General features: G+C 37.9%; 1 protein-coding gene across 2 annotated transcripts; it reads left to right on the forward strand.

The window, feature by feature from the left end:
• SLC17A5 (solute carrier family 17 member 5) lies at window positions 1-25,212 on the forward strand. Of its 2 annotated transcripts, none has more exons than XM_085217789.1 (11): window positions 1-311; window positions 4,092-4,288; window positions 5,681-5,914; window positions 6,397-6,484; window positions 9,131-9,217; window positions 10,438-10,556; window positions 11,491-11,649; window positions 13,260-13,392; window positions 16,743-16,890; window positions 22,230-22,320; window positions 23,561-25,212. In XM_085217789.1, exons 1-11 carry the CDS (start codon window positions 251-253, stop codon window positions 23,696-23,698), a joined length of 1,455 nt encoding a protein of 484 aa, XP_085073915.1. In that variant the 5' UTR covers window positions 1-250; the 3' UTR covers window positions 23,699-25,212. The 2 variants fall into 2 exon arrangements, with proteins under 2 accessions (XP_085073915.1, XP_010706033.1); XM_010707731.4 differs by lacking the exon at window positions 1-311 and adding an exon at window positions 1,021-1,525.
• Window positions 25,213-26,556: the final 1,344 nt, after the last annotated feature.

The following is a 26,556-nucleotide window of genomic DNA, read 5'->3' on the forward strand; positions in this document are numbered from 1 at the left end:
ACCAAAGATGGCGGCAGAGGACGGGCCGGGAGCGGCGCCAAGCTGCGGCTGAGGCCGCTTCCGTCCGTCAGCGCCCCTCACGTGACCACCGGGCTGCGGCGGCCGCTGCCCGGCTCCAGCGGGGCAGAGCGCGGCACAGTGGGGCGGTGCTGGTAGGCTGCGGCGCTGCCAGCCGCTTTCCGGCCTCTCTGCGGTGGCGGCCGGCGAGCTGGCGCTAGGCGCGCTGCGCGGAGCGGGCAGCGGCAGCGAGATGGAGCCCGAGGAAAGAGAAGACCGCACCCCGCTACTGAAGGAGTCCCAGCTCGGCGCGGGTGAGATACGCGGGCGGCGGCACCGCGGGCAGCGCTGCCACCGCTGCCACCGGCCGTGCCTCGCCGCAGGGCCGGCAGGGGGCGCACCTCCCCGGCGTCGCGTTGCCATGGCGCCTCCAGGGCTCACCTCGCTCTGGCCGGGCCCCTACCGCCGTCCTTGAAAGGAGAGGCGGCTCGTTCTCAGTGCGGTGACAGGGAGATGCCTCCCAGTGGTTTATTTTGCACGTAAATAGCTCGAGCCTCGGGTCGGTGCCTGCTCGGCGGGATCTGCTAAGGGTGCGGCAGACCTTCAAGACCGAGCGTGACTAAGGCGGTTTAGCTGGCAGCGGGGGTCAGAGGAGGGCATGTGGAAGACAGCATGAGGATAAGGTGTAAAACTGATTCAGGGGATGAAATGCCTCCCCTGAGAGGGCAGGCTGAGAGCTGGGGCTGGTCAGCCTGGAGGAGAGAAGGCTCCAAGAAGACCTGAGAGCAACTTCTCAAGAGCTAAAGGGAGGCTATAAGAAAGAATGGGGTGTGCTTTTTAGCTGTGTATGGATGAGGGGAAATGGTTTCAAACTAAATGAGGGGGGATTCAGATTGGATATAAGGAAGGAGTTTTTTACAACAAGGATAGTAAAGCATTGGAACACGTTGGCTGGAGATGTGGTGGATGCCCATCCTTGGTGATGTTCAAGGTCAGGCTGGACAGGGCTCTGAGCAACCTGATCTAGCTGTGCTGTCCCTGTTCATTGCAGGGAAGCTGGCCTAGATGACCTCTAAGGGTCCCTTCCAACTCAAACAATTTTATGATTCTATGAAAGTGAGAAGTGGATCATTAAAGGTCAGGGCCCCGCCGAGATGAGGCAGATCAGGGTGTTCTGTGGTTTCTCCCAGGACAGGCTGTACGGACAGCTTTGAGACGTCACTGTTCGTGCTTCTGAGATATGTAGTACAGCAAAACAACTGAAAAGTGCCAGCGGGAAACTCAGGTCAGGGAGTTCAGGTCGTTTACCAAAGCAATACATTCTTGGGCTTGCACAATCTATCGTGATGCACCTCACCCAAAAGGAAAATGCGGTAGGAAAGCAACTTCCTATAACTGCCATACGACCTTCAGTGTAGACCTAATTCTGCAGTTTAAGACTCTTGTTCAGTTATAGCTTTAGTGCTATAAAACATGCCCCTGCAATCAGCGTTATCCCTAGATGTAGGACCCGAGGCTGCCAATCAAGGTAAGATCTTCAACATCATGAAGTTCTGGGGGATGATGGCAGTATCCCTTTGCCAGTAAATATGGTGATGTTTGAGGGGGTGTGTAACCTTGGGAAACACATCTAGAATCTTCTTGAATCTTCTGTTCCTTTAATGTGACCTCATATTCTCAAGTATTACAGATATACTCAGTGGGAAGATAGGGAAGCAATAATTTAGCAGACTTTTTTTTCAACCTTGTAAATCTGTGTGTTCATTAGACTGCTGTGATAAGTTATTTACAACAGGAAAAAAAAAAAAAAGACATTAGTGGCTTAGAGTTGTTACGTATTTATATTGTGAAGCTTGCTCTCTGGAGTGTGTACCAGTAAGAGATGTCCAGAAGTAGAATAATGGATGTTCCAGTTAACCTGTGTACCTGAGGAAGGTTACAGCATAGTACAGTATTAAATCTTCTGTTATTGTGTAACTCCAGATAATACAGGTACAACAATGGGAAGGTTAAACAGTGATTATGTTCATTGTTACTAATTTGAAGACTATACATTTTCTATTTAAAGGAAATTGCATTTTAAATAACAATGAAGGTCTCGACTTGTTTTTGTGCAGTAAGCACTTCCTGCTCTTGGTGCCTGTTTATTTGTAAAGCAAGCAATAAATTATTGGCTGCTGTCACTCATATCATTTAAAAGTGAGATAAGCCTATTTTTCAAATGCTGCTCCTGTCATTACTGTTGGTCTGGAAGATGCTTTATGTATTTGCTTAGCAGCCTATCATGTTACTCATTTACTAAAGAAAGAACAAATGCTGCCTTGCTGTCCTTTTAACAGCTTGCATTAACAATAGTGAACTTCAGATGAAGTTGATCAGTGATAGAGGCCTCAAAAATGAGAACGTTCTACAACTTTCATGGAAACTACAGTTTTGTAGGAAGGTTCTGTTGGTGCCCCTACAACCAAGGGTTCCTTGTTTCTGGGATAAGAAAGAGTCTTTAGATATCTTATCCACAGGGAATGTTTTTTTGCTTCTTATTGCAGATCAGAAAATGTGGTCAAGAGACATACTGCAGTTGCAGATTGGGCTCTAGTCAGTCCTGTTGTTCATAGGTCTACTTGTTCTATTTGGAATTTTAATGCTAAATAGCTAAAGAAACAGTTGCTATGAATTGTTGCAGTATCTATAAGTGCTGATCACCAGTCTTTCCTGAGATTTTTATTTTTACATTATAAATTTTTCTGTTTCCACCATAATTTTCTCACAAAAGGAAACTCTACTCTGTAACTATTTGTAAATCCGTGGCTTTTCTTAACAATTCAATGTTTGTGTAGGTTTGGCCATCCTCTGTTTACAAAGGGTATCTGCAGAACTACTAAGTATGCTTGTGTGCAGCCTTTCTACGGCCAGCAGTGATGTGCTGGCCAAGATGCAGCTTAACTGTGCTTCAAACTTCCTGGCATGGGTGTGTAATCTCTGCCAAATGCTGCAGTTCTACCATTAGGGGAAGTCAATACCTGTGACAGTGCAAAGTCCGAAAGCTGATTATAAATGGCTGATAGTCATCTTAATGCCACAGTGCAAGTTTAATGCTAAATCTAAAACCTATTTTCCTTTGACAAGGAAGAGGGGCAAGAATGGGCATCTGGGAACTGCTGCTGGCAGTTCTGCAGTGCATTGGCAGTGTTTGCTATCAGATTTCCTGCAAATTTTCTCGCTTAGGCAGTTATTAGCAAATGCATATTGCTTTATAAACAAATTTATAGAAGGGAAAATTGTCCTAGAAAACGATCTGGAATCTCATTGGCTGTTCTTTAATGCTACCATAAAAGTTTCTCTCCATCTTGAGCTATTTTCAATAGGATGAGAGATAATGGCCTTAAGTTGCACCAGGGGAGGTTCGGGTTGAATAGTAGATAGATTTCTTCTCGGAAACAATGAGTGAGGCATTGGCATAAGCTGCACAGAGAGATGGTGAAGTCACCATCCCCAGAGATGTTCAAGGAACGTGTAGATATGGCACTGAGGAACATGGTTCAGTGGGCATGGTGGGGATGGGTTGACAATTGGGCTAGATAATCATAGTAATTTTTTTCCAACTTTCATGATTCTATGATTATTTTTTTTTTAGTTACATAACAAGCTTCATATTGGTCTTTCTCTTTTTTTTTTTTTTCTTTGTTGTTTTTGTTTGTTTCTTTGCTGGTTTGTTGTTTTTTAATTTTTACATGAAATTCCAATTTCAGTAATTATTACTGTATTTTCAAGAGAGCTTTCAAAACCACATTTCTAAACCAACACTTCCACTGCAGCCCCTACACTTGTGTACATAGTTACCAGTAGCCTAAACCAGAATTACTTTTGTTTTGCATTCCAACAGAAAAAATGGATCCTGATCCCTGTTGGGATGGACCTCTGTCCCTGTTGATATGCCCCTTGAGACTGGAACAATCAACTTTTCTTGACTTATTTTTTTCTAATCTATAAATTTCTGAGATTATTAGTTAAAAAAAAATACTCACTTGTTTTGTTTTTTTTGCTTGTTTGTTAGGTGTGTTAAAACAAAACCTTCTTATTTATTCTCATTTCAGTCCCTGCATGCTGCTCAGCTCGCTACAATCTGGCACTGCTGGCCTTTTTTGGGTTCTTCCTTCTGTATGCGTTACGTGTGAACCTAAGCGTTGCTCTGGTGGACATGGTGGAACCTAACACGAGCTTAGCAAAGAATACAACTTCCAATGTGTGTCCAGAGCATTCCTCCACCATAAATGTTCCTCGCAACACAACGGTGAGGTCTCAAGCGTATTGTTCTGAAACGTAGCACGTAAAGTTGTTTTTAATAAAGTTTGCAATAGGTGACTCATACGTAAATGACAGGAGAACTGGCTGATCTGTACCAGATGGCCCTTACAGTGGTTCTTTTAAAGCAATTCTGAAACATAATGTCTTTAAATAACCTGCTGATTATAAGTGCTGTGCTCATAGTCAGGTGTGTTGTTTTTTAATGCATATCCTTTCTTCGCCCTTCTTTACAAATTGGCTGATCTGACCTTATAGATCTATTATGACGCACTTTTATATGCCAGTGATCAACCATTAGTGTTACATGTGCGTCAGAGCTCACATCACTCTCTGTATTTAACTGTTTTCCACACGGTCTTGATGGCATGAAATTTTATTACAAATTAATGTGCAGTATTTTTTCCCTCGCTTCTTTGATCCCTTTCCCAGATCATGGTTCTTGTCTTTATATCCTTCACCTATTGACTTTCCGTACAGTAATCCTTAAAATCACATTTCTTAGCTATGAAGTTACATTAAAAAAAAAAAAAAAAAAAAAAAGAAAGAAAAAAGGTTCTGTTGATTTGGACTTGCATAGATCTCACATCATAATTAAGTTTATTAATGAGCACTCTTGCCCTCTTCTTGCCTTCATTTTGTTTGCTTAGAGGTCATTTATTATTTATTGTGAGCAAATTATAACCACGTGCTGAATGGGAAGAAGTGTTCTCCCTCATTGCTTCTATGAAATGGATGCTGCTCGTTTAGAGGACTTCTGGAAGTGATCCCAAACTTCAAAATCACTTCCTTGGGCAATGATTGGTGTCCTCTTGTTGACTCTAACTTCCTTATCTCAATTTATCTGTGCCTTTAATGTCTGCTAGACTTACCTTCACTCTGCCATCCTTATTCTGTTCTTCCACATATCTCTGTCCTTGTCTATCACCTATCCTGTCCTTGTCTGCTCTTTCTTCATTTTAAATTTAGACAACTGCATCTCTTTGTTTGCTTTTCTCTCTGTAAGTTTTCTGCAGGAAAATCGTTTTTTCAGAGTGACAGAATGTGATATGGAATTGAGATCCACTCTCATGTAGGCACATCCCTGCAACCAGTACCTGTATCACTTAACCAAGCTGCTTGTAGCTCAGAAAGGGATAATCACCTGAAGATTTCTATTTGATGTTGTGATGATTTTTGTACTTGGCCTAGATATGTTTGCACAATGTTAACTGCTTGAATTAGCTTTCAGTGCAACTTTGATTGCCTCCCCCGGGGGGAGGCCATGAAAGATTTGTGATTTAGGCATGAAGGATTAAAAAAGGGATTGAATTTGTGTAAAATATGGTCAGATAAACTATTTTGAACTTACTGTATTTTGGGTTTTGTTTTCTCTTTTTAGGGGAAAAAGTATTCTTGGGATGCTGATACTCAGGGATGGATCCTTGGTTCTTTTTTCTATGGCTATATCATTACTCAGATTCCAGGTGGATATCTTGCAAGCAAAATTGGAGGGAAGCTCTTGTTGGGGTTTGGCATCTTTGGTACCTCTGTGTTCACCTTGCTAACTCCATTAGCTGCAGATTTGGGAGTTGGCTACCTCATTGCTGTCAGAGCACTGGAAGGATTGGGAGAGGTAACTGTTTTTCTCTATGTAACTTGAACATATATCTGAATACTGTATTGACAGGTCGTAGTAATTAGACCCTGTGAATATTGGTACGCTGTAGTAGCATGTGGATTGTTTTGAGTAGCTTAATTTTACTTTTTTGAATAATTAACAAGTACATCTTATTTTTTATTTATAAGGACACTTAAGACAAAACTGGAGTTATCCATCATTTAGTCAGAACCCAGGAGTTCAAAAGAGTATTGTTTATATTCTTGCAGCTTTTCCAGTGTATACAGAATCAAAAGCAGAAGAAATTGATTCTGCTTCTTGATTCTCATACACTGCATGCTATTGTTGGGTTTTTTTTCCCCCAAGTGGTTTCATTCTAAACAAGAGCCTAACAAATTCTACTACTGCTTTTTAATGAAATGCAGTTTGAAACACAAAAACTTGAAAGAAATTATAAAACTGCTACTTTTTAACAGAATTGATTCTTTTTTATCTAGGGTGTTACCTTCCCTGCTATGCATTCAATGTGGTCTTCTTGGGCTCCTCCCCTGGAACGCAGCAAGCTCCTTAGTATTTCATATGCAGGTGAGAAATTCCCACGCTAATAACAGGCTTATGCATTTTTATTGCTGTAATAGGGAGGATTGACTTAAATCAAAGGGATTTATATTATCAGTTTTAATCAGGATTTAATCTGGAAAGCATAGCATTGAGTTAAATCTTGCTTTGCATTCATTATGGTTGCTTTTTATGGCTTTTGTAGCCTTGAGAAAAGGTATTCATCTGCAACGATGTATAAACTTCAAGCTGCAGTATCAAGTGGTACAAGGAGTTACTGTGAAGCTGATTAATAGAAGATACTGTGAACAAAAGAGATGCAATAGTAGAAACAAAGTAGGGCAATAGGGCAAAATCACAGGATATGGCTTTTTTTTTTTTAAGGTGTTTTTGGGGGAACTCGAGGAAGCTCTCAGTAATGCTTCAAGCTGCTTGAAGAAGATTCAAAGATCAGTCCCATGTTCTTTTAGGCATTCCATGTGTGGAGGATGTAATGTTTCATAGGAAATTTATTACTTTTGAGGATACTTGATGTTACACAGAACTTTTGATTTACAGCATATTCTGAGAACATAAGACAGATACAATTTACATTTTGCAAATTATAGAAGCTACAATACCCAGTTCAATCACAATATCAGTGCAATTCCCTTTATCTGTATATGATCATGGTCATGATGCTGGGCAATCCCAATTGCTGGGAAGCAGTATGTGGGTTGAAGCCAGCTCAAGCCTGATGCTCTTTTCAAAATTATTTTCAAGATTGTTCAGTTTTTATACTCTGAACTGTGTCTTGTATTCACTCCCCTAGTACTGGTGTAGCTATCTGAAAGAGACAGACATTCACACGCTGGTAGGGAGAAACATCTACACTATCAATTGATCTACTCAGCTGATGACAGGGCTGTTTGTTCAAAGCAAAGGCTACCTCCAGTCCCCTTTGTGTTGAGATAATCAGGTTTTTTTTTGTTGGTTTTTTTTGTGTTTTTTTTTTTTTAACAATGGCTCTAATCAGTGACACCCTGCATTATTCCCTGAGCTTCATGATTGCATTGCTTTTGCCCATACACACTGACCCTTCTTCTGTTTTCAAGTTTTATTGGTCTGACACACTACTCGATCCACCATGTGTGGAGTGAGTGAAAAATATAGTGCTCTGAATTTACCAATCCAAGTATGTTTCTTCTCTAAGGGTGACAAATTTTAAATTCAGTTAATGGCTTCATCAAGAAGACAGGGCTATGCCATGTAAACACTAGCTGCAGTTTCTAGCGAGTCTAGTAGCAGACTTGTGCCAGCAGGAATGAAGCCTTAGTTCTTTCATCTTCCTATTTTCACACTTCCCTTGTAGCCACATGCTTCATTCCTTCCTGTATGCTATTTCAGGCCCTCATCAAACCCTCACGTGAGCCACTTTAACCCACCTACTGCATCAGACGGTTTCTTCTCTTTTTTGTATGTTTTCTCCCACACTACTGAATTAAATCTGATTTTTAAAAAAGTCTGCATGTGAGAACCAGCACACAAAAGTGGAGAGCAAGGAGCTGGGATTGACACTTATTGCTTTTAGCTTTAAGAGCTTTTAAATTGTTCCTTTGTGAAGCCGCATTCCAAAGTGTAAGTGAGAAGAGACCTTGGCCTTGAACAACTGATAGTAAGCAGGCATGGATGGATAAGGCATCTTGCATAATCTTAGCAAAGTGTTTCCTTTTCCTTGCGTTTCCATGGTGGGCAGTCATGTGGTCTACAGCTTAGAAAGTCATGACAGTATCGGTTTTCCAAGGAAGCACATGACTCAGTTGCATATAATTGTTATTTTGGTGGGTATTTAACAGAGTACTTGGTTTTGTTGTTTTGTGGTTGAAGCTTTTCTGCCTCAAACAAAAACTGTTCCAAAAAGATGGCATCTAGGCAGCTAACATATTAACGTAATCTAATGTTTTCTGAATTGAGATTGGATTTGGAAAAGCAATTGTATAATTAACATGAAGAGATAAGCTTTAATATTTGTCCCCAGTTGAGTGTTCCTAAGCATGTAAACAATATGGGTGCCACCTCCACCTTTTCCACAATATTTCTTCAATTATGTATCAAGAGCTTCTCTTTCCTGCTAATATCTGAACTGGAATCTGCTCATCTTTCCCTTCTTTGCCTGAAGATCAAATTTAGGGACCCAAATTTAGGGACTGATTAGTTAGAACCTGCTGGTTACATGGATACCTTCTGGCTCTTGTTTCTAGCGTTCCTGTTTCAGTACTGCTGGCAGGAGCTATAAGCAATGCAAATTAATTACATAACATCAGAATATTATTTCCTCCCCTTCCTTCCCTCCAAGGTCTGTAATTGTGCTGCGGTCAGTTTCGTCAGCAGTATCTGTTGATTGAGTTGTGTTTTGAATGTATTGCAGCTACCACTTGTTTGGAGGTGAACGTGTCAGGAATGTTTTTTTTTAATTGCTCCTTGCTTGTTATTTTGGATGTTTGTGACCTCCATTTCTTTGGATTTGGCAAAGCAGTTTGTTGTGTCATTTTTCTGTCAGTCTTCTAGTGATAGTGGCAAATCTTACTTGCATGATTTTTTGTAGGAAAATAAAAGTGAAAACACCACTTAATTTAAAGATCTAATGATAAACTAATGTTTGTTTTTATACTTTGGTTTGCTTTCCTCTGCTAGGTGCACAGCTGGGAACTGTTGTCTCTCTGCCACTGTCTGGTTTAATTTGCTACTATATGAACTGGGTTTACGTGTTTTACATATTTGGTAAGAGTTTTTATTATTAAAGATATGATCCATATTCTTTTTGAAAGCCACGGTATATTGTTTATTACCTCTAGTGTGAAACTTATTTTAAGTTCTTAAAAATATGTTTGACATGTAGGGCTGTCATTTCTTTTCCTCCTGGGGAGTTAGAGATATTTAAAGCAAGTGAATTCCTTTGCATGGATATGTGAGCTTTGCTTCCAATGAGCAAATGTCCGAGTTGGACAAAAGCTGGTACAAGTCAAATGTTTCCAGCGTTCCCTCCACGCAGAAATAACAGGCTGGAATTTCTTATTTGAAGTGTGAAATTGAGTTAATAATGTTAATCCCAGGAGTGAATTTGTACTCTGCGTGAAATAACATGCGAAAAGTTAGTGCTGCTTTAAATGGAGACTGTGTGTAATATCTCTCTAACAGTCACAGGAACTCTGAAAGAATGTCCAAAATGCAAAGCATAGCATGTTTACTGTGAGCTGTGTTCTAGAAGGAGCTCAAACATAATAAATTTTCTGATAAGATGTCGTAGATCAAACTGATGCTTTTTATTGGCCTGTTTACATTTCTAAGCTGTTTCATGTTCTGCATAGGGAAAAGAATCAGAATAAAACAGAAAGCTTAAACTTTGTTCATCAAGACATGCTCTTGATTTTTGTGTAATTAAGAAAGAAGGAAACAGAACTAGACAAAATGAAAAAAGTTACACTGGTTGTTAAGTAAAAATGCAGTCAATTTGACTTGATTATTGAAAAGTTAACTTTTTCAAATGATAGTTCTGGAAACTTTGCTTAAAAAGGAAAATAAATGCTGGTACATCAGTTAAGCTATATATAGTGATACTCTGTACGTATGCATGCTAAGAGTTTTTTGAGATTAAATTCCTCTGTGTGAGCTGTATTCTTCATGGCTGTTCTATGTGACAAATAAAAATACAATATGTATGTGTATGCATTTTCCTTGCTCTACAAGGCACTTCCTAGAGGGGAGGACAAAACAAAACAAAAAAAGAACATCACTTTCCTAAAGTCATCCTTTACTACTTACTGTATTGTTAAACCACTTGGGGGAGCTACTGTTTGTAAGTAGAGAGAAAGTTTTTCCAAATACTTTAACATAATTTTAATGGATATTATTTTTTCTCAATTATCTGAGAATATTATTCACTCAATAGAATTGATTCTGTTTTTATTTATACCTCTTCATCCATCTTTTCCCAATAACAGGTGCCCTTGGTGTATTGTGGTTCTTCTTCTGGATGTGGCTGGTTAGTGATAAACCAGAAACTCACAAAAGTATTTCACGTACTGAAAGGGAATATATTCTTTCTTCTTTAAAAGACCAGGTATAGCACATTATTGTAATCATGTTTACTTAAGTAATAACATAAACTACAAGTATTGTCACTAGCATAATGCTCTGATGTCTAGAAAAACATCATTAATCTGGTATTATAAATTATATATATCTTTATATATCTATATATATTATATTTATATATTTATATATTATTTATATATTATTTATATATTTATATCTTTATATCTTTATATATAAAGACAGAGTATGTCAAGAAAAGAAAAATACAATGAGATTGTAAATGAGAAGAACTGGTAGTCTAGCAAAGCATTTATAATAATGCTTTTAGTCACAGCTATTATTGTGATTTTAATGACAAGTAATACAACTTGAGCTTTTTTTAATACCAAAAATAGACCTGTATGATGTCTTAAAAATTTGTAAAACAACATTTTCAATATGTCTTCTATGATAGAAAAGAGAGAGGTTACTATTTGCAGAGAAAACATTTTGGAGATGCTATTATGAGCCATTTGACCGAGGATACACGTTTCTAAGCTGTGAAGCAGTCTGAGTTAATATCTAGGACTGAGTTAGAAAGATTCAGCCAAATGCATGAGGACTGACCTTAAATGTTTAATCATTTATGGTAAAAACTAGAGGCAGCAAATCATGGTAAGGGAAGGCATATATTATATTGTATCTATATACTTTAAAAAAATTCTCATTACAAAGTGTAAAAGTGATTGGTTTAAGTTGCAATAATTAATAGCAGAGCAGTAACATGCATAAGTATATGTTTAGTGAGAAAGTAACAATAATTTCATCATTGCTGTTTAATTCATCTGTTGCTATGAACTCACATTGTGCCCTTCTGAATAAGTGATCACTGTAGATTTGGTGTAGGATAACAGCATCTGTAGTTAAAGATCATCTTGATGTTCTAATTTTTTTTTTTTCTCTTGTATCCTGCTTGCTAGCTCACTACGCAGAAATCTGTTCCCTGGAGACCTATACTGGAGTCCCTTCCACTCTGGGCTATTGTTGTAGCCCATTTCTCCTATAATTGGACTTTCTATACACTTCTCACACTCTTACCCACATACATGAAGGAGATCCTGCGATTTGATGCACAGGAGGTGAGATGAATAATTAAGAAAATAGTTACTATAATTAACTATAGTTATATAGTTGCAGAAATTATACATAGTTATATAGTTATAATAATTAACTATAATTAATAGTTTCTATATTAACCTGTTTAAGAAAACTTTTAATGTAAATTTTTAATTTGGAAATGATGAAATAATTCCCCATAATTAAGCAGCTACATCTACGAGGTTATCTGCATTGAAATTTCCATTGGATTTCAGAAATTATTTGACATTTAACTTAGCAATAGCATTTTGGATCATTTTTTCTGTTTAAAGATGGATTTAAAACAGTAAGTATATTTAAAAAAAAAAAAGAAGAAGAATATTTCAATTACAAAACAGTAACTATAAAAAAAAGTCCCATATTTCTGTTACTTGGTTTGCATGATTGCCTCAAAATCTACAGCTTATTTTGTAACTTCAGAAATGCTATCTACTTTTTTGCTCACTCATGGAAAGCACTATTTTTCTTTTAATTGGAAATTAGGAGTATCATTGGGTAAGTGACATTGTAAACATTTTAAGGAGGGGGTGGAGAAAATAACACTTCACTCTGATTGAATCCCCTTCCAAATAATTATTTTATTTTCTTTCTTCAGCGAGCAGCAGATACAATGCTGTATCTTTGCACTGTGCTTCAATTAAGTTGCTGCTTTGTTGTTGTTATTAAGACTATCTTATATTTTTCAAAATTTTAGTTGTTACTCTTGAAAGCTTAGCATTGAAATCCAGCAGACAGCATATTTGAATGCTGAAAGAGTGGAACATGTTTATGGCCTTGTGTCAAATTTAATGTACTAGGGAACCTCTTGCCTCTTCTTTGCCAAATATACTTGTCCATCCAGATACTTCATTTTAACCACAGTTTAGGTTAAGTTCTACTATGCTGCTTAGTAGAATTTTTTTTCCTTCTTCAGAAGAAAAACATGCAGTTTCAGGCAGAAGTCACTACCAAACAACTTTCTTTTAAAGAAAGGGAAGTTAGCAGGTGATAGCAGTGTAAGTAATGGCAGATCCTGAATAATAGGACCATAGGATGTTCAAACTGAATCTTTGAAAGACCTAATTCTGTGTCTTATCTGATTATAGCCAGTATCAGATGTGTCAGCATATATTTGTGGGATAACACACTGTTGAAAGTATTGAATCTGAGATCACAGACTCCATAACTGCTTTCAAAATTCTGACTAGTAGTTACAGCTTTCACTTACTTTAAGTAACTTGTGCCATATCTGATCTGAAGCTGCTCTTTCAAAATACTTGCGTGATCAAGTTCAAAACCACACGATATTTTGCATAGTTTCCTTTTTCCTGATCCCAGTTGCTGATTTAAACCTTTGAGTTCTTTAGCTGGCTGCATTGGTAGTTACAGATTACATTATATAACAGCGAGTTTACACATCAGTACCTAAAATGCTTTATCTTTTCTATCCTTAGGTTTCTCTCTTATAGAAAAACCAACTGTAGTTGCATAGAAGGATGGTCTTGACACTCCTGACTCAGACTTTCTTAATGCTCCACCTCAAATGATTTTTTTTTATCACATTGAATTGTCATTTTAGTATTTTAACTGTCTTTTCTTTTTGTCTCAACAGAATGGCTTTTTATCTGCACTACCTTATTTTGGCTGCTGGCTTTGTATAATTCTGTCTGGGCAAATTGCTGATCATTTACGAGAAAAACAGAACTTCTCCACTGTTTGTGTTCGCAAATGTTTTACCTTAATAGGTAAGTGCAAGGATTGCGTCTAGTTAGGAAGACATCATGGGACCAGTCTGGGAAAAGTTAAAGCTTTGAGAGAGATAAGTGTGGCAGTTTGCTGTGAGATGAGGCAAGGTTGTGCATGGCTTGAGAAGGAGCTGCTCTTCAATTGTATTAATTTTGATAGGGTCTGGAGGAAGAACTGCAGTGTGTCTAGGCATCTAGTTGTTTAGTTAGTAATCTGACATCACCTTGTTTTCTAGTACATAGTATACCTTTGTATTCTCATGTATTAAGCCTCACTGACACTTTTCTGACTGCCCTTGGTGGATATAATTTGTCTTGTAATGTTCATTGTTGTTTTAACTGGTGAACATATTGTATCCTCTACTCTGCCCAGCCCTCAGGCCAAAGGTTTTTTTTTTTTTCCTTCTGACTTTTCCACTGACCATAGAGATACTCAATATACATATTCAAAAATTAAAGCAAGTAAATCAAATCCCAACTGGTACTCTTTCTGACAAAGGGTTCTAAAAGGGAATGAGAGTATAGAGGAGGGTATTAGTGAGAGTCACAGTGAGAAATCCAGAAATACGAATAGATTTTACACTTTTTTCTTTTTTTTTTTTTTAACTCTGTTGGTGGTGAGCATGACTTAAAAACAGACCCATGACTGTACCACTGTAGAAACAGCAATGTGTCCTAGTTCAGTAGTGGTTCAGATACAGAAAATACAGGCTGTTTCAATAGCGCTGCTGGACTGATGGCTTTGAGCAATGTGTTCTTTTTATTCTATGTGCAATCCATCCTGTTCTTCCCTCTCCCTCCCAAAAAATTGGAATATAATTCTTATCTTACTGAGGAGTGTTGAGCTCCTCAATAGTAGTGTAGAACTTACTCAGTCAGGCAAGAGATAATTCATCTTCGTGAATTTTCTAAAAATATCATGAAGTGTAACCTAAATACTGCAATATATTAAGCTCTGTAGCATTATAGTAAAAGGCAATAACAGCTGGAGCAAATGTGAGAAGACAAAAGTTGATGTAAACTGTCCCTTGATTTGAAGTAGTAATTAGTTTCCAAATAAGAGCAACTTTTTGACTTTATGTGAATGTGATTGTTCACCTGTATTGTCCCTAGCTTCTCATGTTAAATGTAATCTTAGCAAGATGACAGTCTACATCAAACATGGCCATCTTTGCTACTAGATCATAAATGTTATGCGTTTCACTTTACATTTAAGAAATTATCACTTGTAGAGATGGGTGGAATATTTAGTGCCTTCTCTGATTCTTCGGAAAATTATTGACAGAATTAAAAGATTTAGTCTAGAATAAATAACAAAAACTAAGGTGACTGTAAGATGGAGGCATGTATTCTAGTTGGCAAGACAATGATGAAATCCTACAATACTTAGGAACATAGTCTGCAGCCTCTGAAGTTTTACAGTTGTCTTGTGAGAGTGAACAGAAAAAGAGCATCATAAATACTATCTTTTTCTTTAAAAAAAAAAAAAACTAAAAAGAGCCATTTCTAGTAATTGTAGTCATCATAGAAACATAAACATTACTGTCAGTGTGGATACTCTTAGGAAAAGAGGAATGGGAAGAACACTGCATGAATTTGTCAATAGTAAATCTTGCCTTTTTTGTAATGAAGTAGAAATACTGGAGAAAGAAATAACAAGAGATAGCCAGAAGATTCACTTAGGCCATGTCATTATACAAACATATCATCTCTCAGTTAGAGGATATCATTCAAAGTGAAACCTGTGTTGCTCAGTGGTTTGTTTTGTTTTGTTTATTTAAGACTTAGGTAACTGAATGGGAATACACTTGCCAGATTTACAGTGCTACCAGGATGAAAAGACAAAGTAGAATCCAAGACCAAAGTGGTCTTGACTGATGGGAAGGAGAGGTGATCTGAAGTCAGAAAGATAAAACCTTTACTAAAAATGAATAAAAGGATGTATTTAGAGAGAGCAGTTGATGGCTGATTAAAAGAGAAGGAAAGGGGGAAAGATCAGGCACAGTATCCACGCAAGTTGCAGCCTACTTGATATATCTCCATCACTGCGCTTAATTTTCTGCTTCTTCAATTCTGCTGATTGAGTTGCTCACTTTAAAGCAGCTTGTCTAATAAACTCTCAAGTATTTTTGTTTTTATAGGCCTGTTTGGTTCTGGTTTTACAGCTGGCCTTCACACCTATGTCTATACAACCAAGGGGAAAACATGCTGTTGTGCAAGGAAAAAGTGGGTTTTTATGGGTTTTGTTGATGAAGCAATTTTTGGCTTGTATTTGGAGCTGGTTTTGGAGTTTATGATGAAGTCATGTAACTAGCCAGCTGTGGTATGGGGAAATGGGGTGCCAAAGTTAACTGAAGAAAGGATGATGGCTACTATGCCAACCAAATTGTTTCCAGTACCTGAAGTTGGGAACTGGGCTTGTTTATCTTAGAGAAGAGAAGACTCTGGTGAGACCTCATGGTAGCCTTCCAGTACTTGAAGGGAACATATAAACAGGAGGGGGAGCAGCTGTTTTACTAGGGTGGATAGTGATAGGACAAGGGAGAATGGTTTTAAACTGAGATGGGAGGTTTAGGTTAGATATTAGGAGGAAGTTTGTCACTCAGAGGGTGGTGGCACATTGGAACAGGTTGCCCAAGGAGGTTGTGGATGCCCCATTCCTGGAGGCATTCAAGGCCAGGCTGGATGTGGCTCTGGGCAGCCTGGTCTGATGGTTGGTGATCCTGCACATAACAGGGGGGTTGAAACTAGCTGATCATTGTGGTCCTTTTCAACTCAGGCCATTTTATGATTCTAAGTCTCAAAAGCTAGCCTGGTTCTCTAAGACGTACAGCAGGCTCTGGTGTAGTCATACCAGAATATGTTCAGATATTAAACATGACACTCATTCTAGAAGGTGTATGTGGGAGAGCTGTGTATGTATGTATTTATATGAAATCTTCCAGCTCTACTTTGTTATGATTTGCAGAAGTCCCTGTTGGCTCCTGAAACAGAGACTTAAATGGGAGTAACTTCCTCACTGTGCATTGTTCACCTATCAGTCTCAGTGCAGAGTCTAGTGTTTATATAATGATAAATAAAATGGACTTGTTACATTATTTTCACTATCCATTGATTTTTGGTTTTTGTTCTCTCAAGCTAAAGTAGGATTTTTCTGGTTTGTGCAATGTTTCTCGAGACTGCCAGAGGTTTGCCACTGATCTGCTCTTCTTTGCTGGTTATTGTAATGCACATAGTGCAGTGCTGGATTCTGTGCACTAGGTGGTGTTGGAGATTGTATGTACACACAGCTCAGAACATGTTAATTTTCTGGCATAAAGTCCCTTAATTGTAAAATTTCTGTTTTAAAGGAATGATTGGACCTGCAGTGTTCTTAGTAGCGGCTGGGTTCATAGGATGCAACTATGAGCTGGCTGTTGCTTTTGTGACCATATCGACAACACTAGGAGGGTTCTGTACATCTGGTTACAGCATCAACCATCTGGATATAGCACCTTCGTAAGTATTGCTGAAGCTTTTGTTACTGATTGGATACATTTATGATCATTTCTTCTGTGTTCCTGGAGTGCCTAGGAGCTTGTATTTTGGGGGGGGGGGGAATAAATATTGGCAGAAGATGGTATGAACATCTTAGAATAACTCAGTTTTTGATCCTGGAATAATAAATAATTGCTGGAATTATATTTACTAGGATTTTGCACTATTTGATTCATGATATTAGTTGAATTGCACTGTTACATACACACTGTCCTAGTAAGTGGTTCACCCTTCAAAACTTTAATATGAGTAAAGCACTATGAGTTCCAAAATTCAGGTGAAATTTTTTTGAAAATCATATTTGATGTAGTGGTGTTAGAAGTATATTTGGACCTGTTATCACTAGATTAATCCTGTATGTAATATTACTCCTAAGTGATGAAAAGTTGGACTTCAGTTTGAATCTTCTCTTGCATTACAAATTCAGAACTTGACTGATCCATTCAATTTCCTGAAAAGCACAGATACATGTATGTTCTTTTGAACTTCTAAATGATAAAAGTCCAGTACTTTGCTCTGTTATTAATTTACCTGTTTGCAATACTACTTGTGTCTGAGCAGGATCAAATAATTTAGGACTTCATGACCAATGAAGAGTGTTTATATACTAATGTGTGAGACAAAAATAGTTTATCTCTGAGCAGAGAGGGAAAAAAAAATTGTAGAGATTTTAACTACAAAAAGTCCTTAAGAACTGGGCCACTTATAGGAGACCTCAGTTCCAAGGTGAAAATGGCATCTAGGCTTTGGCAATTAAAAAGATGTCACTGGGGGCTACATGGATGGACAAGATTTGACTGAAATATATGAAATAGTGGGAGTCAAATTAATCTTGGCAGATTATATGAGGTAGCAAGCAAGAAGGAAGACACCAGTATCCAGTTGTAAAACGGTGTTTGCAATGAATTGAACAGGAAAGTATGAAGAACAGCATCTGTGATGCTTTGTGTCATATCCAGTAGAATTATGAATACAGAAGATCTAGTTAAATCACCGTACCTGGCATATTATGGGGCCATAATGTAACATCTGTTGCAAGTTTAACTTTGCTAAAAATATAAAACACTGGCTAGGATTTTGTCTGTATTTCAAACCACAAAATATGAGCATTAAAAGCAAAAAAAAAAACCATTACTTTTGTGAGTTATTTAATGGCAGAACTTGGATGTCTGTGCAGTTTTGATTTGTCTCCTTGTGTCTGTGCATTGTGAATCTCTTTGTGTTTATAGAGGAAAACTGGCATCTGTTCCTAAGCCCTCTATCTTTTCTAGCATGTAATGGCTGAGGCTGGGCATTACAGAAGAAAAGAAGGGCCACATTTAATGTAGCTGAATGTTACTGGGAATCCATTCCTTTTACTGCTCTGTCACAGAGTTTGCATGTAGTAAGTGAGTTGGTCAAACTCTTCCGTGACAGTCTATTTAAACCCTATAACTTCAGGAAGTTGCTCTTTTAAGTGTTCTTCAGTTATAAAGAGGCATGGGCTCTCCTTGAAGGTGTTTCAGACCACTGTAATATGTAAAGGGAATCTGCAGCAACTTGAGTCTTAACTATAAAAATATCTATTGAAAAGCTAATTCTGGACCCAGTGACGCTAACTGAGGCCTAGCTGATTTATCAGTTCTTTTCTGGGTATGTCTCTTCAAGCTCTAAAGTCTAGTTTGCAAAAATGAAAATACTGAGGCTTGACCAAAGTCAGTGAGAGCTGTACTTTGAATATAAGAACAGTGTTGTTAAATATTCTTCAGATTAAATCCTGAGGACCTCAAATCAGTCATTCAGTAGGTGCATATGTTGTTGGCCTATGTTTTCATTCTTAGTTTATAGGATGTGTATCACACTGTGACCTCTGTCTCTCGGGAGTGTTGTGGAAATAAACTGATCTTGTGAAAAGTGCTACTCAAAAGACCTTGGATTGGTTAAAATTCTGCTTGCAATAATTGAATAAGATGCAGAAATTGAGAGAGGAAAGCTTTACTGGGCAGGAATGTGGCCAGTGTAGATACTGTTTTATTGAAATCAGTAATTCTGTACTAAGCACACGTATGCTTGCTTTTGGGGCAAATAAGCCCAAATGAAGACAGAAGGGAAAGGGTATGTTCTTGTAATAAAAGTCATAGGAAAAAAAAAAGTCTTCAAATGCAGAAATACCAGAAAGTCGAAGATGAAATAATAAAATTTTAAAAGAGCTTTTTTCCCCCTACTTTACTTTCTGCAAATGTCTGAACTTTCTTGGATGAAATGGCCATGGCAGGCATTTTCAACTGAGATGAAAAAAGTGACATAGCTGTGGAAATCTCAGAACAGGATATACATGAAAGTGTAAAAGAAACCTCTGTTAAGAGTTTACCCAGAACTTGATAATTTTTTCCTTTAAAACATATTAGAATAACTAGATGTGATTCAAAGCAATTTCAAAATGCACTTTGATTCCTGTTTGCACTTTTTTAAGGTAAGCTGATTAGAATAGCAAAGGGACTTTTCTTGGTACTAAAATTTGTGTTATACTGAAGAAATAATAATTATTATTCTCAGGAAAAAATCATGAATGAAAATACTGATGCTGGAGAAAGAAAAAATATTTGCTCTGTGTTTTTGTTTTTTAACACACATTTATGAGACAATAAGTAGTCTGAATTGTTGAGTGTGGAGCAGAGGGGTAAGATAGTTCTACTGAGATTTTCTATTCTAGCTCTGTGAATGTCTAGACTACTCTGCAAGTCAATTTGAATTTGCTTAGACTACTATGCCATAAGATTTCAACCAAGAGCTTACTATTAGTCTTGTTCTACAAATGTGTCACATTTTCTTGCCTGTTTCATATTGGAGTCTTCACTGTGCTGACAGAGTGACATAGCTGTTATCTGTGTTAAACACAAAGTGCTATCAAAATGCAACCTATGTCAGAAACAGCAGGCAAAAACAGAAGCATTTAGCCAGCAGTTAATTGTCAAACCTCTATTAAGACCAGAGAAACTATTAAACTGTGGTTAGTTTTGAAAATTTGTATTAGCAGTGCTATAGTGCTTAAAGGTGATGAAGACAATATGTGTTTGGTTCTGTTTAAAGGCTTTAAAAGGAAGCTTTTCACATTTTCACATTCAGGTTTGTGAAAGCATGTTAAGCATTTTCAGAGAGAAACATGTTACACGCTCATTTATTTAATAAAATAAAAATAATTTAATTACAGGAGTGGAGCTCAATTTAAAATATGTAGCAGTATGTATCAGTTTGGATTATGGCAGGCTTTCAAGGCGAGTCAACTAATAGGCTTGATAATTGACTCTTGTCAGGAAAAACACCTGTTTTCGTAATGTTATTGGGCTGGATACATACCACAACCTGTTATAACCATGTGTAGTTGAATTTCCCTACTGCAGAAAATAAAATGTCAAAGCTATGTCTCTCTTTAGAGTTGTAATTTTGTATTTCTGTTGTGTTGTCACTGTTAAAACAAGGAGCATACCATTGCACTCTGAACAGCTGAAAGCAGTAACTGAGAGAGATTCCCGTTTTCATAGAATGATAGAATGGCTTGAGTTGGAAGGGACCTCAAGGATCATGAATCTCCAACCCCCCTACCGCATGCAGGGCCACCAACCTCCCCATTTAATACTAGAGCAGGCTGCCCAGGGCCCCATCCAACCTGGACTTGAACACCTTCAGGGATGGGGCATCCACAACCTCTCTGGGCAGCCTGTTCCAGCACCTCACTACTCTCTCTGTAAAGAACTTCCCCCTGACATTCAACCTAAATTCTCCCCTCCTTCAACTTAAACCATTTCCCCTTGTCCTGCTGTTATCTAGCCTTGTAAAGAGTTGATTCCCCTCCTGTTTGTAGGCTCCCTTTAGGTATTGAAAGGCTGCAATGAGGTCACCCTGCAGCCTTCTATCTCTAGGCTGAACAAGCCCAGCTCCCTCAGCCTGTCTTTGTAGGAGAGGTTCTCCAGCCCTCTGATCATCTTTGTAGTCCTTCTCTGGACCCTCTCCAACAGCTCCCTGTCTTTCTTGTACCGGGGGCTCCAGACCTGGACACAGTACTCCAGATGGGGCCTCTCAAGAGCAGAGTAGAGGGGGACAATCACCTCCCTGTCCCTGCTGGCCACCCCTCTTCTGATGGAGCCCAGGATACTATTTGCTTTCCAAGCTCCAAGTGCACTGCTGGCTTGTATTAAGTTTTTCATTCACCAGGACCCCCAGGTCCTTCTCTGCAGGGCTACTCTCAAGGATTGCTCCTTCCAGTCTTTATAAATGCCTGGGATTCCTCCAGCCCAAGTGCAAACTTTGCACTTTGCTGTGTTGAACCTCACTAGATTCACCCGGGCCCACCTTTTGAGTCTGTTGAGATTTTCCTGTAGTAAAGTATAACTGATAATCATATTTTATGTAATTGTTCAAATAACAAACCTACCTTGAAGATCTGAATCACAGAAGTCTGCTCTCTGTGGCTGGAAGGCTGAGCTCAGAATGAAAAATGTCTAGCTCTTTTTTTCTCTTGAGTCTGTGACAAGTCTGTGCTTGTGCTGCTGCTTCAAACATGACTTTTTAGTATTGCAACATTCCTGCTCTATGTTTAATTGCACAGAGATGAGGTGCTGAGACGTAGATGTTAAGCAAGTTACCACTTTTTTTCCCAGCAAGTTTGTATGGCAACTGGTGCATGTGCATGCATGTGTATGCTAAAGCAAAATGTTCATGGAGGAGGGAGCCTCAGAATGGAGCTGCAAGAATGGCAACAAGTAGAACAGGTTGAGTCAGACGTTTTTTCCCATTGGCCTTGACCCACAGAAAGCTGAAGGGAAGGACTGGTGCAGAGCTCTGTGAACTCTTGCCTTCAGAACAGTACTCTGTAGTGTAGTGGGGATATCCATCCAGATTAGGGATAATTGCTTTTTTGGCAGTGTTACCTGAAGCATCTCTCACTGTTGCCAAACAGTGCTCTGTCATATTCTTTGTTGTTTTTCCACTTCAAGGCATGCAGTGTTTCTTTTTTAACTTTTCTGGTGGATCCATTCCAGACAGTTTGTTTGTGGCTTAGCAAGGGGGATGTGGTTTTTGGATTACGGATTCTAAGCAAAGTGTGAGTAATTCAAGTAAATTCCCTAACTGGCCTCTGGAAAATGGAGACATATGTCATGAATTGTCAGAGACGTTGCTAGAACAGAAACAACCTATTCCCACTTGTGTTTTAACTTGCATCTGTGATCAGGGTGAAACCTGTTTAGGCAATTAGGCAAAATTATTTCTGTGACTGATCAGCAAGATAAGTTCATAAGCAATGTTGTCAATTTTCCTTACAGGTATGCTGGAATTCTTCTTGGGATCACAAATTCTTTTGCTACTATCCCAGGAATGGTGGGGCCAGTTATTGCTAAGAACCTCACTCATAATGTAAGTCAATTTACTGTATGGGTTTTTTTTCTTTATTACATACTGAATGGCACTCCTCTTCTCTCAAGTCTGCAGCCATTAAGTTATATTTGGCATATACATGCAAAATAAGACAAGCTCTTACTTGTTTTCCAGAATTGTTCTCTCACATGACGTTGGGACTTGTAAAGTCAGCACTTGTCAGATGAGCCATAAACTAGATTCAAATGTGTAGTTTTCATAATGCACCCCTTTGTATGTACATTGTGTGATTAGGATGCTCTATGCTATGCTGTCTTGCTTCTAAATTAAACAGCATTCAAGCTGACCTCCAAGATTGCTTAGTCAGACAAAGGGTGATATAAAGTAGAAAGCATGGTCGAAAAGTTATTTCAATAGTTTTCTAAATAAACTATATATTTTTTTTTTCTAAAATGTTTTAAGAAAAAGTCAAGAGTAAGTTTATTGATACCGATAAACTTTTGGAGTTGATAGACAGTCATTTCCTTAAAAATAATATGAAAATACTAGTTAATGTGTGAATCCAAACAACTTAGCTTTTTCCAACTTCATCACAAGGGGTGGCGTTATTTGTGTTGGGGGTCTTTTATTTGCTTTTCCTCTCATCCTAATGCATTGCTCTGATATTACGCTGTTTTTTTGCAGTAAGATCATTTATGGTTTTGGTAGAATATACATCTGTTATTTAAAAACATTGAAAAATTGAAAACAAACAAACTTGCTAAGACATCTGTATATGTAGCTTCTTTGTTACTACAAACACAGCTCTTCACTGTCTGGTTTGAGTAAAATTCACACATGGGTAAAAAAAAACTTACCATTCTGGAATAGAGACGTTGTACTCATTAAGAATAAGTTACTGCTTTGCTTACTTCAGCTCTTGGGTCGTGTGATCAGAAAACAAGGACATGTTTCTTGTTACAGTAATGTTCTCTGAGTTTGCAAAGCTTTCATGCAACTGTGAATTTAGGTATACAGGCTGTATAACTCAGTGACCATCTGATCCAGAAAGACAGCCTTATCAGAAGTATGTTGACTATGTAAGATGTACTGTTAAACTGAAGTAGACTAAAATGATAATTTGTTTATAAGGTCGTGTTGCTATGAAGTCACATTGCATAGCATTTATGTTTAAGTAGATAAAGCATATAGCATCTCTTTTAAAAATACATTTTTCTTGAGTGTGGAGCTGCAAATTAACTGTATCTTTTTCTGTTTTTTTAATTCCTCTTTTTGGCAGAATACTGTGGGAGAATGGCAGACAGTTTTCTATATTGCTGCTTCCATTAATCTATTTGGAGCAATTTTCTTTGCATTATTTGCAAGTGGAGAAGTTCAGGACTGGGCAGTCAGCGGTTATCACTTCCATAGAAACTGAAGGAGGCATTGAAATACCAAAGCTGTGCTGAATCCCAATATGCTAGAACTACGTGACCAGAAAAGTGCCTTCCCAACTGATGCCTAGGAATCTTCAGAGCTTTTAAGTTGAACTATTTTATCTGTGTATCTTTTGTACCGAAAATCATCTGACAATGTATGTGTGTGCTATTTCCAGACAAGAGACTACTTAGATTAAATTGAATTTAGTTTCATGCTAGAACTTGATATCAAATGTATGATCAGAGGCAGTGTTTCAAATCAGTGTGCTAAGATCCATTTCCTTCCAGTTTTTAATTAATGTCTTCTGAATTAATGTTTAGGCAGATATTTGCTGATACCGAAATGAGGAAAAAACCGAGGTGATTATGTAGCACAGTGAGGAGGGGTGATGTGCAAATAATTGTACACAAAAAGCAACATCTTGATTTCTGTGATGATATTGATAGGTTTTTGCTTTTTAAAACGCTAAAAGATTTCTAGTCTTCTACAATCTTTTGTAAGCTTTTATTTTGTTAGTGTTCTAATTGATGTCTAAGAAATGCACACTTGATTGTTACTCTATTTTACGCACAAGTTTTCAAATGGAAACATTCCCTGCTTCAGGACTACAGCTTCACAATTAATACAGAGCAGTGAGGAAGCGAAATATATGATTGTGACTGACAGAATAAGCCATGTGTTACTGTTCTCTGTGGTGCAGGTGTTTTTAAATAGGCCTTATTTTTATTCAAAAATGTGCAAAGAAGAAGCAGTGCAACTCTGTACACCGCCTAGATTTAAACCACAAGAGTGAACTAGAAATAGAATATCGACAAGTTTACATGATAATAACTTTCAATTCGGCAGTTCACTTTTTTGTCAGTTAAAATCAATGCAGTGGAATTATTTCTTCTTTCACGTATACATATATATATATATATATGTATTTGTCAGCTTCTCAGTGTAAATGCAATCAAATAAGGCTATTGTAGGGAATAAATAAGGAAAATCAGTTCACTTCTGCAATAGCTTTGTTAGTCGGGTAAAAGTAGAATAGAAAGAATTAGTACAATATCCTGATGTTATTAGTCTCCCATCAGCATAGAATTTGACACTCAAGAGCATTCTTTGCACAACATACAATTAAATGCCACACCAGGATTAAGAGAAGTCTGTTAAAACAGTGGTCTAGATAAGAACAAATGGCTGAATAACCCTGTAGTCACAAAGCAAAGGAAAATTCCTGTGCCAAAGGTTCCTGGATTGGAGCAACTAGGTAAAAAAGAAAAAAAATCACTGGTATCTGGCTTTTCATTTACTGCCAGTGCAAAAGAAAAGTCCAGTACTAACACTGCTCCGGTGGAGCCTACCTTCCTTCATTTCTAGGAAATGGCATCTGCCTCTTCTTTTTAGCTTTAAGAGCCGTTTTGTTTTGACCTTCCTTGAAGTGTCGTGTTCTCTGATGGTGAAACTATGTTTAAATCTGTTTGTCTGCAGCATTTCCACAATAAACAATGTGAACTTCAGATGAAATTAGTAGTTGTTCAGTGGGAATATGTTAAAGCTATGTTGTATCTTCAGCATTTCCACAGTAAGTGGAACAAATATTTACATATGCATCTATTGAAAATAACCATCTCCCTGAAGTTAGAACTCCGTCCTCAAAGTACTCTGAACAAGATTGGTAACTGGATTAAGAGATGATTAATATTTCCCTGGGAAATTACCTGCTTCAGGAATTTCTTGTCTAGCTTTACAAGTGAGTACTATCTTCTTCCTGATAATATATTAAAAATAGTAACTTTGCTTTGTGTCCACAGAAGTTTATGCTTTTTAATCATTTAATTTACTTATTAAAGTCAAGGTTACTGAAAAAGCTAAATGAAGTATGGGTTAATTTATGGTGTCAAAATATTTTCAGTTAATACCTTCTGTTTGGCTTTCTGAGCTGCATGCACATAGTGCTGGCTTGTGTTGAGCTTTTCATCCATTAGTATCCCCAAGTTTTTCTGCACAGAGGTGCTATTGGTGTTTCTATCACATTGTCAAGATCCTGTTGGCACAGTCCGTTCATTCAGTTTCATCTCTGATCAGAAACATTTCCCATGTTCTGTATTTTCAGAAGTGCCAATGATTCCTGGGTGCCTCTGTTCTCACTGACAAGGGATCTTGACTAAAAATGGTCAGTTTCTTGTGGTGACTGATTTTTTTTTTTTTTTTTTTCCTGAAAACAACCTAAATGATTATTTTTTGCTGCATTTCCTTAACAGAAGAAACACCAGAGAAAGAAGGTGTGTTCTCCATTCCATCAAGAATCTTAATTAGGATGTCTACCTGGAATGAGGGAAGTTGTATCAAAAAACAGATAGTGCCCATTTCAAAGCAGAAACTGAAGCACTGCTTGGAAGCTTGTCTTAGTGTTGCCAGGTATTTCTCCTCAGTGTCTCCGTCTGACCGAGTTTTGCTTTAATATTTCATGGAACATCTGATACAAAGCTCTACCAATGTCAGTAACAGATGCAGTAGCACTTAGCAAAATATCCTACAGCATGTGTTCTCATTATTGATCTGTGATGTGAACTATGGCCTTTTTCAACCTGGAAAAGTGCCTTCATTGCTCTTCTCAAAAAAAGACCAAAAACTAATAGGTGTATTTTTTTGTTGTTGTTGTTTGTATTTTCAGTTCATTGTTCCTTTGTTCTAAGAGGGCCAACTTTTAATCACACCTCTTAAAGTCTTAAGCATTTGTCACCCAAAAACATTACTTAATTTACATAGTCTTTTTCAGTGATGAACTAATGAAGGTTTATATAGCTCTTAGTACCACACTGGGTTCCATGCATAGTGCTTCCTCATCTGCATGTTCCTCCGTAACTG

Source organism: Meleagris gallopavo, chromosome 2 (assembly GCF_905368555.1).
Source record: "Meleagris gallopavo chromosome 2, MGAL_WU_HG_1.1, whole genome shotgun sequence".
Classification (NCBI taxonomy): Eukaryota; Metazoa; Chordata; class Aves; order Galliformes; family Phasianidae; genus Meleagris; species Meleagris gallopavo.

Excerpts from the sequence above, each read along its gene's own strand:
- SLC17A5 (XM_085217789.1), top strand. The coding sequence starts at position 251 with ATGGAGCCCGAGGAAAGAGAAGACCGCACCCCGCTACTGAAGGAGTCC. Across the intron at positions 9,218-10,437 it reads TTACGTGTTTTACATATTTG|GTGCCCTTGGTGTATTGTGG; the intron begins GTAAGAGTTTTT and ends TCCCAATAACAG. Across the intron at positions 11,650-13,259 it reads TGCGATTTGATGCACAGGAG|AATGGCTTTTTATCTGCACT; the intron begins GTGAGATGAATA and ends TTGTCTCAACAG.